Here is a 16,039-nt window from a genome sequence, read left to right as displayed (position 1 = left end):
AGTTCACATCTAACAAAATGATATCCCATAACCTAATAGTTAACACTATCCATTCTCTCCCTTTTCCAGCCAAATCTAGTGAATTTGTATTTCTTGAACTGTCACAACCACTCACAGAATGTGATAAAGATAAACTGACTGAATTGATTACAGATGTGAGCAAGAAGAACAGAGCACCAGATCTCCCTGATTTTTTGTCTTTGAAGCAAGCATTGCCCTTGTTTAAGGACCTTTCTCCTGAAGAGAGCTCTTTCATGAGTTACAGTAAGGATCTACTAAAGCAATATATGCCAAAAGAGAATACCTCAGGTGCTCATGAGCCTGCAGTTCAGGTTAGTGAGTACCTGTTGCTTGGTTTATCGCCACCTGGTGGCATTAATATATTCTAGTAAATTTTAGATCAGCCAGTTGCAGAAAATAAATGCTTTCTTAATCCATAGCTCACAAATCAGTCATGTTTGTTATTTCCCTCTCACAATGGGACAAGATTTGCAGTAAACTAGGTTGTATTGATGGAAGGATAGCGTAGGGACCTCATCTGTAAGTGGCAAATACTGAAGCCTTAGGTTGACTCATGGTTGCGCATTCTTAGAACCACAGGAATTTCCTGCCTGTGTTGTGTATCCAGGACAGCAAGTTGGGAGTTAATCAAGTAATGAGTGATGGAGCCATTTTTCAGCTGAGCTAGAAGTTAAGGGGTGCAGCAGAAGAGGAGCTGTGTGTCTTGCTTGTTCCAGGCACCTCTAGACATTCTTATGGTGGCTCCACAGCTTGAAATGTTAAATGATTCCTAAGGCTGCTGGGGAGGTGGGACTGTGCAAATTAATGTGTTAATACACCTCTCTCTGAGGAGTAAATGTCTTAACCCAACCACACATTATTGTTGCTTCAGAAATTACATATACTTGTTCACATCACTAAAAAGCACAGAGACAACAGATGAACCTGGCTATGAAACTGGGAATTTAAAACTTCAGCCAGCCAGTTCAAATCTCTATAATTTTTAGACAAATGGTTAAGAGTTAGATTTTCAGAGTTTCCAAGCATACACAGCTCCTAGTAAGACAATCCAGTGCTTGCCTCCATCCTTTCAGATCCTGTTTCTTCTCGAAACCAATGATTTGTCAGATGGCTTCAATATTTTTAGAGAGAGGTTATGAACAGATGAAGGCCTGTCCTAATTTTAAAAGGGACATAACATTTTTATTGTGGCACATTTGCTTAAATACTGACATTCACACTTCTGCTCTCCAGGAAGATTCTTCTTTAGTGATGCAGGGCACTCCTGTGGGCTTCAGGCTTGGCTTTTGTGTGTGCTGTTTTATGTGTCAAGCTGTGTAATGATTTTTACTGTTGTTTGGTTTTTCTCTGGTAGGAATCGAAACCAAAAGTGGCAAGGCCCAGTTATGCCCTTGCAAATAAGCAGAACAGTGGTTGCTATTGTATCTCTCTGTCCTCTGCACTGAATGAAGAATGGAAAGAAGTAAGAGAAACCGGAGCAGTTAAGAAGTAAGTACATTTAATAATAACGAGAAGGTGAAAACAAATAATATAAACAAATTGCTGAAATAAAAGCCCTGTCTTGGCTGCCATTCTCTAGTTGATTTGAAAGTGTTGTGTGAAGGGTGCTCTAGAAATCTAAAATATCACCAGATATGAATGTAGTTAGTCCTGTTTCTGTCTTAATAGTTAACAGACAAAACGGATGTATTACAGGAGGGCAGAAAATCTCACAGAAATTAGAGAATACCTGAACTGTGAATACAAGCACATATCATGGATGCATCAGTGGGAGGGTGGGGATCTCATGGCCTCTGTGAGTGTCCATCTAAGTCCGTATCACAGCAAAATTATTGCTAACTTAAGCCAAGCCTTTTTAAAATCTAAAGCATGTTTTCTTTCACTGCTCTGTCACTCTTCATCTATTTATAACTAGGTTGTCATACAATTTAATAGTTAGTACAGGAACTTGGTTACCAAAAGACATTAGAAAGTGAGAACACACAAATGTGTAATGCAGCAAGATACTAGGAAAGTGCTGACATGCCTCAGTTTTGTCTGCACTACCCTTGTACTTCTAATACATGAAATATTAGTGAAGCAGATTGCCCTTAAGAACTTGTTGCCTTTTACCATCACTATTTTTACTGGCAGTATGGCAGTTAGTTTTGTTTCTGTTCAAGAGATTTTCTGCAAAAGCAAAAATGCTCAGTTCATGGTTCCAGTTAAATGATATGGTTGTTAATCTAGACCTTTTAAAATACATTTTAAATATTAGCATTAGAGGTAACTTGGGCAGTTTCAAACCGCTTACAGTACATATGTTGCGTGGTCTGTAAAGCCAAGTTTCCTGAGTGGAAATGTGGGAGTCCTTATGGGAGTCTTAATGACCAGAAAATCACTGTTCATTTGTACTGTTTGAGAATATGTCCCCTAGTATTTCTTCCTATTTTATATAGCCATTTTCCAATTACTTTTATTAAAAAAACAAGGTGAAAGTAAAAAATAATCTGCTTTTCAAAAGTTTTCACAAAATTTCAGTGTTCGATGGGGTGCATACTTCTTTTGTAACCCCTAAGTATTGGAGTAAGAATTGGTAAAGGACTTCTGAATTACTCAACGGTTTGAAGAACTACCATTCTTAATGGGTTTTCTAGAAAACCATCTACATGTGGAACAGCCATGCGAAGAAGAAGGACATGTAAACCACAGTTTGTCACTGTTATAATGTGATGTGTGTTTTCTAGTTTAATTGTTTATCCAGCCCCACCTGCAAAAGGAGGACTGGGAGTCACAAGAGAAGACCTAGAGTGCTTAGAATATGGAGAGTTTCTCAATGATGTCATCATTGATTTCTATCTTAAGTAAGTAATCACAGCCTTAATTGTGCTTACTTCTTCTTTGATCTGGTCACCAAATGTGATACAACAAGTTTAGAAATGAGAGGGTGATGAGTTTGTAAAGTGTTCTTTTTTTCTAAAGCTTTTGTGTATTCTCAGCAGTTTCATTTGTTTCAATTTCATTCTTTTCGTCCCTCTAAAGGGCTGTGATATAATCCAGACAGAATAGCTGTCGGGGGGAAAAGCCTCTTGGTGACCTCACAAAATAGAAAGTGCTGGGCAGTTTTAAGCAGGCAGTTGAAGAAAGTAAGAGGGTCTGTACTAGGTAGTTTATTTACTAAGTTTGCATGAAGTGGGGCATCCTCTGCTATTCTGTGTAAGAGTTAGGAATTATGAGCCACAGCTCCTGCAGAAAGGAACACAGCTAATACTTCTTGAGGAAGTTGTGCTTGGCTTACCTGCTTCATGCCATCCTGCTAAAGTTGCTTGTGAAAGCAAATTTTCCAGAACTAGCATTGTGGCCACCATTCCCTAAAGCTGAGGTTTATTTTCCCTGTGCTGACTGAAACCTAAGCAGAATTCTGGCTCTTTTGAAGATGGCAAGAATTCTATTTTGCTTGGCATCCAGTGTGGCTGCGGTAACTGTGAGCAATAGGAAGCCAGTTAAAACTTCTTGTCTAGAGGAGTGGGAAAGGGAAACGTGTACCAGAGTGTTTCAGTGTGGTTTTACAGCAAAGCCACTTGTAATTTGCTCTGAACTAGAAATAAATCATGCATTGTAGCCCTCTGAATAGCTGTAGCTTCACCTCACCAGAAACAGAAGATCTGAATAAAGGGATGTAATTCAATTATTGCAGCCCTCTGCTGTTCAAATTTGTTAGACTTCCCACATTCTCAGTTTTCATTCTGTTGCAAGCTGTGTCATGTATGACTGTGTTGCCGAAGTCATCAGGTGAAGCTGGAGGCACCTTGTGTACGATGACTGCAATTTTGAGAGCTTTGGCCTTCTAGGATGACAGAATAAACACTGAAGCTGATGGTTGTAGTAAAATGATCAACAGTAAAATCATACAGAATGAGTACCTGTAGAATATTTGTCTCAACTTTCATATGCATAACCTATAGAGGTAAAATGGAGAATTTATCGTACTGAACTGTTCTACGCTTTTAGTATACGCAGGAGTATAATGCTCCGTAGGCTTATACTTGGTTAGGTTTCAAGCCTGTCTTAATTGCAAGGGCTAGAAACCTTCTCTAAAAATAAATTCAGAAGCACTAATACTGAGCATAAATCTAAGATAATAAATAACTGCATTATTAGTAGTTGCTTGGCTGTTACATACTTTGATGTCCAGCCATATGCGTATTGAAAATAAAGTAGAAAAGTTCGGCATGGTTGGTGGCTGCAAAGGCAACAGACAGTAAGCATAACCTGAGTATGATAAATCGTTAAAATACTTGTTCTTTTTTATCAGTGATGGTTCTTTCTAGAAAAGGAGTTTATCAATTTCCTTCTTTCTTCTTTGGTAGGTACCTGTTGTTGGAGAAGGTGCCGAAACATCTTGCGGATCGTACCCACATTTTTAGTAGTTTCTTCTATAAGTGCCTGACCAGGACAGAAAAAAACTCTGAGGGGGATCTCAAAGTTTCGTAAGTTTATTTAAGATATCATCATGACTAGAAATAAGTGATCTATTGTTGCCACTTGGAAGTTCTGCAGATCATCTCCTAATTAGCACATAAAATAGTGTTCTCCAAAGGCTTAGGGGTTAAATGTTGTAACTCACAATTTAAGCATACTGGTGGTTTTCATTAAAAACTACATGTGATTCATACTGAATATGAATGAAAATGTTATTACCTTTCTCCAACTTTATCTGAATCTTTACTTCAGAAAATTATTTTTGTATTTTGATGTTTTTATTATATACTCAGAGTTTTGCAAGGTATGCATCATTTTAAGAAATTGCACTTCTAAAAACATTTTTAGATTTACTATGTATTTCATTTTACATATTGGTAAAAAGTTATTATCCAAATTTTTAGGAAGAAAATTTTTCTTACGCACCAAGTTTACACCTTTGTTTTTTAACATTTAAGCACACTGGAATTGGAGAGTTTCATGAAAAGGTATCAGTAAGAGCTCAAGAACCCTATATCACTTTGTTTCCAGCTAAGACTATATAAAGCAGGGGTGTCAAACTCATTTTCACGGGGTGCCACATTGGCTTCGTTGTTGCCTTCAAAGGGCTAAACGTAACTTTAGGACTGTATAAATGTAACTACTCCTACATGTATACAGTCCTGAAATTACATTCGGCCCTTTTAAGGCAACCGTGAGGCCGATGTGGCACCCTGTGAAAATGAGTTTGACATCTGTGATATAAAGGGTAGGATCATCCCTAGCACACTTTCTGCTCCTTTTCAACTTTTGTGTTTGAAAGTGGAGCTTGCCCTGCCCCTTCACTTACAGTGATGATCTGCCAGCAATTTTAATTCTGTTTTCATAATTTGGTTTATTAAAGGTGTGGTTTTTTTCCTGTTTCTCAAGTGATTGTTTTCTTCTGTTAACTGTGAAGTCCCCAGTTTTTTTCTTCTACTGGCAAATGAGGCCACCTGCACAAAGAGGTGTGCCATCTTGTTTGTGTTGCAGTCACTGCTGGGTGAAAACTGTGTTAAAGGGGAAAAAAAAATGCAACTTCCATAATATTTTCAATTATGCCTCAAAAACTCAAGGATCCACGATTGAGAGAATGTCTTCCACCATGTTACTGTCTTCTGACCCTGAATGTTCTGAGGTGGAGACAAAATTATCCATGTTAAGAATGCTGTTGTGCCTTTTACAAGGCTGGACTATCCATAACCTTCTTGAGGAACTAGAATGGCACTCTCAATGCACCATATTTCAAGGACTGTGCCCACTCCAGATTGAGAGATAGTTTTCTAATTTAGAGTTCTGGCTTTGGTGATGACAGGTAGATTGGGTTTTGTTTCTCAGGGTTTTCTTGGATAAATTGATAGTAGAAGATTGGGCTCTGTGCTGTTGTAAATGAAATTAATCTCAGCTGATGTAGCTACTTCATTTAAAAGCCCTTTGCTTCTCTTTCTGCACACTGCTTAGGCAGCAGATTGAGAAAGGCTCTTCTGTAGGTGCTTTCACACAGAATCACAGAATGTTAGGGATTGTAAGGGACCTCAGAAAATCCCAGGCTGCTAACATGCCTTTCCCTTTTAAGTTCCTAATGCATCTAGAGTCATGTAGCAGAGGAAGTTTGTAGCAAGCGTTCATTTAATGCTGGTCCATGCAGACTCCCAGAGCAGCTTATATCATTCCCCGCTCCTTTTCTCCCATTCCTCCTACACTGAAGTTATGTTTCTTGGTCACAGATGAGGATGGAATCAGAAAGGTCATAGGGATGTCTCCCGAGTAGAGTGAATTTTGCTTTCAGATCATATGAACTGCTGGTTTCTATTTCAACTTGTGCAAACTAAGAAAGTTGAAAACCTAAATTTAGGTTTCTTGTTAAATTCTTGTTACTCTCTCAGTGTCCTGTCTTCATGTTTTATGTCTGTAGGTCTGGAAATTAAATGTGTTCTAGTATTTAAAGCTTAGGACTAGAGGGAACCTGTGTCAGTTGTAGCTTTGCTACAGATGTGTTACATGACCCTGTGCAAGGCATTTAGCTTTTTCCTTCAAGAAATAAGGTTGTTTAGACAGGCCTTCAGAAGTGTTTTAATTAATGGATGTTTGTCAATTGCTATAGATCTGTTTCCACATTGGCTGGTGTTCAGATGAGATTTTTGCATTTAGTGCGGTAAATAATAACCACTGGATAAATAACTGTAAGAAATCCTTTCAAATCGGTGCATGGCTTTTTCCAGAAAAGTTTAAGATGCTTTGGAGTCACTTGAATTTAATGGTGTGCTCATTTATTCTTCTCTCTGTTGGGGAAATTTCAAGAGCAAATGAAAACCCATTGAGGGATTGGGAAGATGTAGGAGTGCTAATCCCTGTACCTTGCTTTAACTAAAAAGAACAAATCCAAACATCTGTCATTTGGTTCCTGCAGACAAGCACAGAAAAGACACAGGAGAGTAAGAACATGGACTCGTCGTATAAACATCTTCAGTAAAGACTACATCTTTGTGCCTGTGAATGAGGAGTAAGTCTATGTATTTTTGACACCTTTTCAGATATTTAAAGATTTAAATTAATGTTGTGGTGATAAAAAGATTTATGGCTGTAAACTTGAATTGTTGGAAATGAACACATTAGATGTTGAAGAAGTAACAGATGTGGAATGAGTGATTTTGAGTCTCTTAAAAAATGAAACCTCTTATTTAGCTGTCTTCAGTAAACTTTAGTTTTTGTTTTACTGGAAATGGCTTTTATGTATTTTTCAAAATAGTTTGTATGTCATTATGATGATTCCTATGCACTTATGCCTAGTTGAATAACTGACCTGCACATGGGAACTCCAGTAAAACTGAATAGTCATTGAGAGTTACATATGCAAAACAACTACAGAAAGCGATAAAGCTAGACACATGCTTATATGTCGTGAGACGATGTGGAGATTGCAAAATTGCCGGCAGGACCTCTTTGAGCACGACGGGCGGGCCGGCGAGAGTAAAGAGTCTAATTCAATATGAATTTAACATCAATACCCTTTAATGAACTCTTAACAACACTGAATATCAATGTCCTCGAGACCACGTTTTTCCAACCCTTATATACTCTATACCGAAAGGCCATGCGGCAAGCACAGGCTGCGATTGGTTACACATGCAGTCATTCTTCCCCCCCCACGATGGTGATTCGCTGCAGGGCACTGTATGCGCAGCGATGATGGCAGTGCCCCTCCTGCAGCCTGGGTCGAGGGCAGAACAGCTTCTGTTTACTTCCTTTCAGTCTTTGGTGTCTCTAGGAAAAACCTCTGTGCAGGTGCTAGCGTGCACCACAGTCACCCCAAGCTCTGGCTTGTTCACAGCATATGGCCCAAAACTCTCCACACTTATACTCTCAGCTATATCCAAAACTGGGATTGCCATCACAGATTATTTTATTACTTTGTATTTTTTTAACAGTGTGGGATGGGTGGTCACTGATCAGTTGATGTGGTGGGTTGTTGTTGTTGTTTTTAAAGGAATTGATACTTACTTTTGCTGTTATGCCACAATGCAAAGTAAAAAAATGTGTGAGAGTATTAGTATGAGATGCCAGGAGGGAACACGACAATGATGGTTATGTGTCACAAAACAGATGTCCATGAACTCTTGATGTTATAAAAACTTTTCATATCCTTTTCCTAACCAAATGTTGCAGAGTTTTGATGTTTTTCCCCCCTCTCCCCACTGCTGGGCAGGTCTCATTGGTACGTTGCAGTTATCTGTTTTCCTTGGTTAGAAGAACCTGTATATGAGGAGTGTCCTCATCAGAATTCATTATATCACCAGCCTCAACAGTCTCCCCTTCAGTCAGAGAGTGAGACCACTAGAACTGGTTCAGTGTTGGCCTTTCCTGGTAACTGCAAGGATGAAGAAAAAATGGATGCTAACAGTTTATTCTCAAAAGGTGGGTAATCTACAAGAAAATTGTGTCAAGTCATTTACAGTTCTAATAGCATCTTAATCCTTGAAAGGGAGATATGATGTCTTACAAAGTATCTTTCTCGTCATGATTGATGTAATATGTTTTTGTATTACCATGCATAACAAGAACTGCACTGCATTCTTCTTGTCCACAACTCTCAAGTACTGGAAGGGACATACAAAATCCATGGCTCAAATCCCATAATGAATGGAAAGTTCTTGGATTTCAGTAAGAATTTTACCACAAGGGAAGGACCTCATGAATGCTTAGAATGGAAGCAAAATTAGTTTAGACTTCACTGTTTTATTTTGAATACTAATAATAATGAATTTGAAAATTAAAATATTTCAGTTAGAAAATATATTTTTAAGACTTTTTAATTTGTTCTTTTCTACTAGGTGGCAATGAAATTGCTGCTTCTGCTTCAGACCTGGATTCAGGTATTTCTAAAGTAAGTGCCTCTTTATCCTGACAGAGGAAACAGGTATTACTCTATTTCTGAAGGCCCTTGAGACTTGACCATGATTTTGTATCATCTTCTTTTTGCAGCATCTGTCAAATGTTTCTGTGACCTGCAGCATGTGCAAGGCACTTTGAATTAGCCTAAAGTCCTCCTTTGCTTGCCTATGTTGACTTTGCTGTGCTTTCGCGCATTTTAAAAAATTATTTATTCGTTTCTTAATTTCTGAAGTGGGAATCTCTCTGGCTTTACCTTTCAGTCTATGAAGACATTTGAGTTTATAATTATAGTTTTTTTAACATTATTTTTATCTTCTCCTCTCCTAGATCTCCCTAAGTAATTCCAAAAGGCCGATTTGCAAAAGGTACATTTCTGTTTCCCTACTAATATTGTATCATTAAATTATATTAAGAAATTCTGCAGTGATTCAGTTATTTGTTGTAAAGCCACAGCTGTAGAAACTTGTCCATTTTTTCCATGTTTGTTCAGATATTGATAGTCTTGTTAAGCTATATTCAAACCAAATATTTGCTTGAGTAATGTTGGTGATGAAAGAGTACAATGATTTTTTTTGTTTGCTTTTGTTGTGTACAGGCCTTGTATACTCATCTTAGATTCTTTGAAAGCTGGTTCAGTGCAGAAAACAGTTCAGGTTTTGAGAGAGTAAGTAGCTACAGTTTCTATTTATTACAAAGAGATCCTGCTGGTCTTATTTCTATGTTCAAAATACTTCTATCTAGAATGATATACATTTCTAATGCTAAACGAAAATCCATTAGGAGCCACAACAATGAAAATTGTAATAGCAATACAGAGGCTTGTAGGAAAAACCTGGTTTTGTTCTGCAGGCTTGTAGTTGAGATTTTAAAATGTCCCGGTATCTTAATAGCTTGAAGAAACTCAGCACAAATAACTGTTTTTAAATAATGTCATGCATCTTCCTGGTTTGTATGTCGCATATTATGCGGTAGGGATGCAACAGAATATTGGATAGTGGGCATTGTGTTGTTCCTTGTATTAATTTCTTTGACAGATTCTGAGAAAAAAAATAGTGGAACCTATTTTAGCTTTTTGGTCAGCTTCAGAGCAATATTGAGTAGTATGACAAAAAGCATTGCACTCGGAAGTTATGTCTCAAGTATTTAATCTGTTTGCTTTCTTTTGTAGGTACCTTGAAGTAGAATGGGAAGCTAAACGAAAAACGCATCGAGAATTCAGTAAATCAACAATGATTGACCTGTATCCCAGAGTGCCTAAACAAAATAACAGCAGTGATTGCGGGGTGTATTTGCTGCAATATGTGGAAAGTTTCTTGCAGGTACAAACAGAAACCTTCCCCTTTCCCAAAATGATGTTAAATCCAAGAAAACTATTTCTGACGGAAATAACCAGACACAAAAACCTGTGACGCTCAGCCTCAAAAGTGTGAAAGCAACTTGGGGAAGAGGAGATAAACCCTATTCTTCAAGTAGTGGCAGGGGTCTTTGTATCTGGAGCACAGACATTTTCTCATTTGTGTGTTTTGGCAAACATTTCAGACCTTGTCGCTTAATGTTGCTTTTATGTGGGCACATGCAATATCCCTAACTATTTGGGTGTATTGGGAGTCTAGTTTACACGTTTCTGACCTGTAGATGTTACAAAGGCATCTATTCTGTGCCTCTCTTCTTGTAGCCTTTAAAACTTGGGTAAACTTGTGCATTGGCCTTTGAGTGACTCTACTGGCAGCAGCTTCTGCAGAGAGAGGGAGGTGGGAATCCTTAAAAGGGAATTTACTGAGCTAAGGGAGCCTCTCTTTCCTCTTCAGCACATGCCTTTAAACATCTGCAGTTGCTGAGCTTCAGGGGCTGTCTTTTAGGGTGTCCTCAGCTCTCCCTCCCCCTGATCAGTGCACTCCCACCTTGCTCTGGTCCTTGAATGGCTCTGCTTGCTTGGTGCTTATACGTGTTAGGACGACTGTTGCCAGCAGTTTGAGGGAGGTGATCCTTCCCCTCTTAGCGCTGTGTCCAGTTCTGGTCTCTCCAGTACAAGAGGTGGTGCTATTGGAGCAAGTCCAGCAAAGGGTCACAAAGCTGATTAAGGTACTGGAGCATCTCTCCTATGAGGAAAGGTTGAGAGAGCTGGGACTCTGAGAGAAGGCTCAGGGGCATCCTACCGATGTGTACAAATAGCTGAAGGGAGGGTGCGAAATGGACAGAGCCCTCTCTTTTCAGTGCCCAGCAATAGGACAAGAGCCAGTGGATGCAAACTGAAACACAGGAGGTTCCCTCTGAACATCAGGATTTTTTGTTTTTGTTTTTGTTGTTGCGTTTTTTTTGTTGTTGGGTTTTTTTTGCTGTGAGAGTGACCAAGTACTGGTGCAGTTTGCCCAGAGATGTGGGGTGTCGCTCCTTAGAGATATTCAAAAGCTGTCTGGACATGGACCTGGCAACCAGGTCTAGGTGGCCCTGCTTGAGCAGGGCGCTTGGACCAGGTGACCTCCTGAAGTTCCTTCAACCCTCAACTGTTCTGTGATTCCATGATAGATGGGTTGAGCTTTTGTGTAGGTGGAAAATGAAATTCTTTCCCAGTGCTTTTGAACTGCCCATTCTCTAACAGTGGGGTCATGTTCTGCTTGCAGAAGCAAGGCCAGGACAAAGTGATTGTAATTTGTCCTAAACATACCACTGCAAATGAGGATGTTTTTCACTTCACTTTTTCAATTTATCATATACTACTTTATTAAAAGGAAGGATAAAGTGGAATGCACGCATGACAAAAGAATGAAGAGGGGAAGAGGAAAAAAATTTGACTTTGGCAAATCAGATGTGGTGTTGTGGTCTTACTGCCAAAGCTGCCAGCATCTCTCAGACATTTCCATTTGCTGTCCTCTTCTTTCTGAGTTCTCCCCTCCTCATGTCCTGCTCAGGCTGCCAGCAGTGTTCTTGCTTCTTTGTTGTCTTCTATCAGATAGACCAGCTCATGACAGAAAAACACATGCCGGAGGCACCAAAACCTCAGCACGCTTAACTGCTGCATGCTTGATCCTTTCCTAGAGTGTGATTCTACATGGGTGTTTTGTGACCAAAGTGCATCTGTCCCTTGTAAGGTATTAAGAGTATGTCCAGTTGTGTTGAATACATCGACTCTGCCTTGCATATGTGCTCATACTGATGTATCTTAAAGAGAAGTGGTGATACTCATGATAAACAGCAAACAGGTTATCTTGTGGTGAGGGTATGTATAAATGGGATTACCATGGAGGAGCTGAAATTTGACTTTGAAGCCTGTTGCTGTCTCATGGAGACTTGTTTGTGCCTCCTTGGTCTCAGCAGCAATGGTGGGGTTTGAAATTATTTTCGAAGGTTGCTTTAGGAAATTTATGCTGTAATTATTCCTTTTTCTGTTACCAGAATCCTATAGTTAACTTTGAACAGCCACTGCATCTGGAGGACTGGTTCCCTCGTCAGCTGATCAGAAGCAAAAGAGAAGAAATTAGAGACCTGATCTTGCAACTACACTTTCAACAGTATAGCGGCAGCAGCAGCTAATCTAATAAACTGGACCTGGCAAAGAACATTGCCATATAAAGTAACTGGAACTCTGCATAGCACCACAAGAAGTATTTTGTTTGTTCATTGTGTTTAGCCTGGAGAAAAGGAGGCTGAGGGGGTGACCTTATCACTGTCTACAACTACCTGACAGGAGGTTGTAGCATGGAGAGTGTTGGTCTGTTCTCCCAAGTAGCAAGTGGTAGAACAAGAGGTAGAACAAGTTGCAACAGAAAAGGTTCAGGTTGGATATTAGGAAAAAATTCTTCATGGAAAGGGTTGTCAGACATTGAAACAGGCTGCCCAGGGAAGTGGTGGAGTCACCATCTCTGGAGGTGTTTAAAAGGAGTTTAATGAGATTCTTACAGACATAGTTCAGTGCTAGAGTTAGGTTAGGTTATGGTTGGACTCCATGATCCTCAGGGTCTCTTCCAACTGAAATGATTCTATGATTCTATTTATTTAAATAATTTTTTTCATTTGGGTTGTGTGGTTATAGAATGCAGTTGTGGTGCAGAAAGGAGAAGGTTGTAAATAAAAGTGTAAATAGGTAAGTTAAAGCTAATACATATGGACTGCTAATGGATTCTTTACTTGGCATATGAAAGCTGTGTACACTATGTGCCACAAGGATGTAAAAAGATTTTAATCTTCTGGACCATGTTCTTTACAATCCTATATGTACATGGATTATCATGTAGGAGTCAGGCCTGAAGACAGGATTTTGACCCTATGCTGTGCCTCTTTCGATTTTGTAGCTTATGCGAGTAGAATGAATACTGTGTATTCAAGGCCAAGCTGGATGGGGGTTTGAGCACCCTAGTCTAGTGGAAGGTGTCTCTGCCCAAGACAGGGAGGTTGGAACTAGATGATCTTTAAGGTTCCTTCCAACTCAAACCATTCTGTTGTTTTAATTTAAGAATATAAGATTGACTCTTGTTAGAGATGTATTTTTTGTTTTGTTTCTGATTATACACAGAAGTAGTCTGCATGTGTCAGAAAACTCTGCCAAGATTTGAGGCTACTGAGATTGAGGATGTTTTTGTTTTGTTTTCTCTGCACTAGATTTTTTCATCATAAAAATTTGCTTCCATGACTGGAAGACATTTGCTTGAGAGTGACCACTGAAATGTTTTAAAGTCAAGAGTAGATTTTTTTAAAGTATTTTTATGTGGGTTTTTTTTTTTTTTTTCCTTACCAGAATTTAGAAGAAATCTTACTTTCGGATTACATACCAATGTAATATATGTAGGTATTAGATTTTTTAATCCTATTCACCTTATTTTGAGGAGTTATTCCTGTAAATCTTATGGCATCACCTGCATCAGAAAGGCAAGCAGGTTGTTGCTTAACAACCTCAAAAGTTTGAGGTGTTTTACTGAAAAATAAGGCCATTTTCATTCAAAAGGGTTGTTAAGTTATATATAATATGTATTTAAGATATATAATTTACATTGCTCAGGAGAATTCAGTAAAGATGTCTGATTATTTGAGCGTTTGAACTCGCACTTGATTTGATAAACTAGCACAAGTTTATTGTTGCCGTAATATGTATTTATGTAGTTTTTTCTCAGTGATCACATAAAACTTTAATAATGTTTTGACATGTATGCACTTTTTTCTGTAGTTACTGCACAGTAGGAGGTGACTGTTTTAAAGAGGATGCTTTCTCCTGTTCCCTGCTGTAAGTAAACAAGTGTCATCACACCCTTCAGAAGGACTGTGTGTCAGATAACCACAAAAATCACCTGCATCGTAAATGCATCTACGAAACCAGAGCTCTTAAAGCTGGAAGTAGGCTAGAGAGTTAAAATAAAAATAGAGGGCAGCCCAAAGATTTGAACATTTTTCTTGCACAGCAGAATTCTCAGAGCCCCTTCCTTCAAGACAAGTCTGAAACCTAGCACTTGGAAAATACAGTTATTTCTTCAAGTTCTGTGCAGTCATCCAAAAAACCCCCACCATTGTCTCAAACCAGGAAGCATTCTATCTGGAGAAGAGAGGCAATTTTAAACCAAAATAACTTTCTGAGAGCAGTTACCTTCTGTATAGCTATGAGCAGCCTAGTGCAATCATTGTGTGTTTTTTGTCTTTATTGCTACTTTAATTCTGTAGTTTGTCACTACCCTCCCACCAACACCTGTCCCCCTCATGCCAGAGGTTTTGAGGCTTTCATCATCTAAATCACAACATCAACATTACTTACAGGCATAATCTGTATATTTCTTGTAAAACAGATGAAGGATAAAATGCAGAAATGTGTGCCCTTTCTCTGCACCTTTTTCATTGATTAATATTTTTGGTGTTCCCTTAAGAACAATAATTTGGTCTTTTTCTTATGGCAAAGTTAGTTTTTATCATAAAGTAATTTGTTATTTTCTAGTGATTGGTTTATAAATATTTAAAAGCAAAAGTCATGTATAAACTTTTCTAAATTGGTTTTATAACATTAAAGGATTGCCTTTGTAAATTTATTAGATATGTGGTATGAGAATGCCAATACATTTGATATTAAAATTATCTCCAGAAGTTGCTGAATGTGATTGTTGCCATTCTTTTTCCCAGCTGCCACAAATAGCTAGTGAGCTAAGCATAAGATAGGCCACTTTACTATTGTTAAGGTATATACACAGTATGTGTCCTTATCCCAAATTTGTACCGAAGTGATGAGTTGTTTTCCAGTCCTTGTGAAGGCATGCAGCTAGTTTGCAGCTTCCTGTGGCAGGCAGAGCTGCTTTTCAACTCAAGAGCCTTACAGTTGTTTTCTGTAGTTAGGCTCACAGTCTTGGCAGCCTGAATGACAAGCCTGGGAAATGCTGGGGTCCACCCGCTGCAACTCAGTGACAACCAATGATAGGACAAGGGGTAATGGGTACAAACTGGAACACAAAAGGTTCCACTTAAATTTGAGAAGAAACTTCTCAGTGAGGGTGAGAGTGCCAGAGCACCGGAACAGGCTGCCCAGGGGGTTGTGGAGTCTCATACTCTGGAGGCATTCAAGACCTGCCTGGACGCCTTCCTGTGTAACCTCATCTAGGTGTTCCTGCTCCAGCAGCGGGATTGGACTAGATGATCTCTTGAGGTCCCTTCCAATCCCTAACGTTCTGTGATTCTGTGAACTCCACCCCATTCCAGCCACTTGCATTCAACAGGTATGTGGTGAATGCTAGGAAGTATCTGTGGAAAAACTTTCGTGGTTCTTTTTTAGTTGCTAGAATTCTCCCCAGAGATAAGTTTTAACATATATAAGGCACCAGACTGACTCAGGGACTTCTCTGCATATCTCCTGCATCTCCATTTCCTGTGTTAATCCCTGTTTAACTGAGATGGTGGAGCGATGTGATACTTCATAGCAAACCAACCTTTGGAAGGCTCTCTACATTACACTGTAATTTTGGCTTCAAGGCAATGAATTGTACTCGAAGTGTTAAATGCAGCTATCAATTCTTTAAAAGAAACTGCTGAATTGTGGCGGTGTGGGATTATAAACTGGTTTCCCTGAAGAAGCCTGAGACGTGGAGATCAGTTGGCAAGCATGACACAAGAAACAAGGTGGGAAAGATGTAACTTGCAGGAAGTAAATCTTCCAGGAAAAAATATGAAAACCCGCTAGTTT

The 16,039-nt window shown here is 39.0% G+C and overlaps 1 protein-coding gene across 17 annotated transcripts in view; it reads left to right on the top strand.

Annotated features, from left to right (window-relative positions):
- SENP7 (SUMO specific peptidase 7) overlaps positions 1 to 14,945 on the top strand; it is a 41,711-nt gene extending 26,766 nt beyond the window's left edge. For 15 of the 17 annotated variants that reach the window (XM_080339465.1, XM_080339461.1, XM_080339473.1 and 12 more), the window contains 11 exons: positions 70 to 332; positions 1,376 to 1,509; positions 2,748 to 2,864; positions 4,371 to 4,490; positions 6,911 to 7,003; positions 8,207 to 8,415; positions 8,832 to 8,884; positions 9,220 to 9,257; positions 9,488 to 9,556; positions 10,061 to 10,211; positions 12,286 to 14,945. In XM_080339465.1, the coding sequence (XP_080195591.1) occupies positions 70 to 332; positions 1,376 to 1,509; positions 2,748 to 2,864; positions 4,371 to 4,490; positions 6,911 to 7,003; positions 8,207 to 8,415; positions 8,832 to 8,884; positions 9,220 to 9,257; positions 9,488 to 9,556; positions 10,061 to 10,211; positions 12,286 to 12,423 (1,385 nt within the window). In that variant the 3' untranslated portion in view covers positions 12,424 to 14,945. Of the gene's footprint in view, positions 1 to 69; positions 333 to 1,375; positions 1,510 to 2,747; positions 2,865 to 4,370; positions 4,491 to 6,910; positions 7,004 to 8,206; positions 8,416 to 8,831; positions 8,885 to 9,219; positions 9,258 to 9,487; positions 9,557 to 10,060; positions 10,212 to 12,285 lie in introns of those variants that run through there. The other 2 variants (XM_080339474.1, XR_013921837.1) reach the window with 2 other exon arrangements.
- Positions 14,946 to 16,039: the final 1,094 nt, after the last annotated feature.

This window comes from Nesoenas mayeri (assembly GCF_963082525.1).
Source record: "Nesoenas mayeri genome assembly, chromosome: 1".
Classification (NCBI taxonomy): Eukaryota; Metazoa; Chordata; class Aves; order Columbiformes; family Columbidae; genus Nesoenas; species Nesoenas mayeri.
The sequence above is the reverse complement of the archived record's forward strand: the minus strand, read 5'-3'. Positions and strand labels throughout refer to the sequence as shown.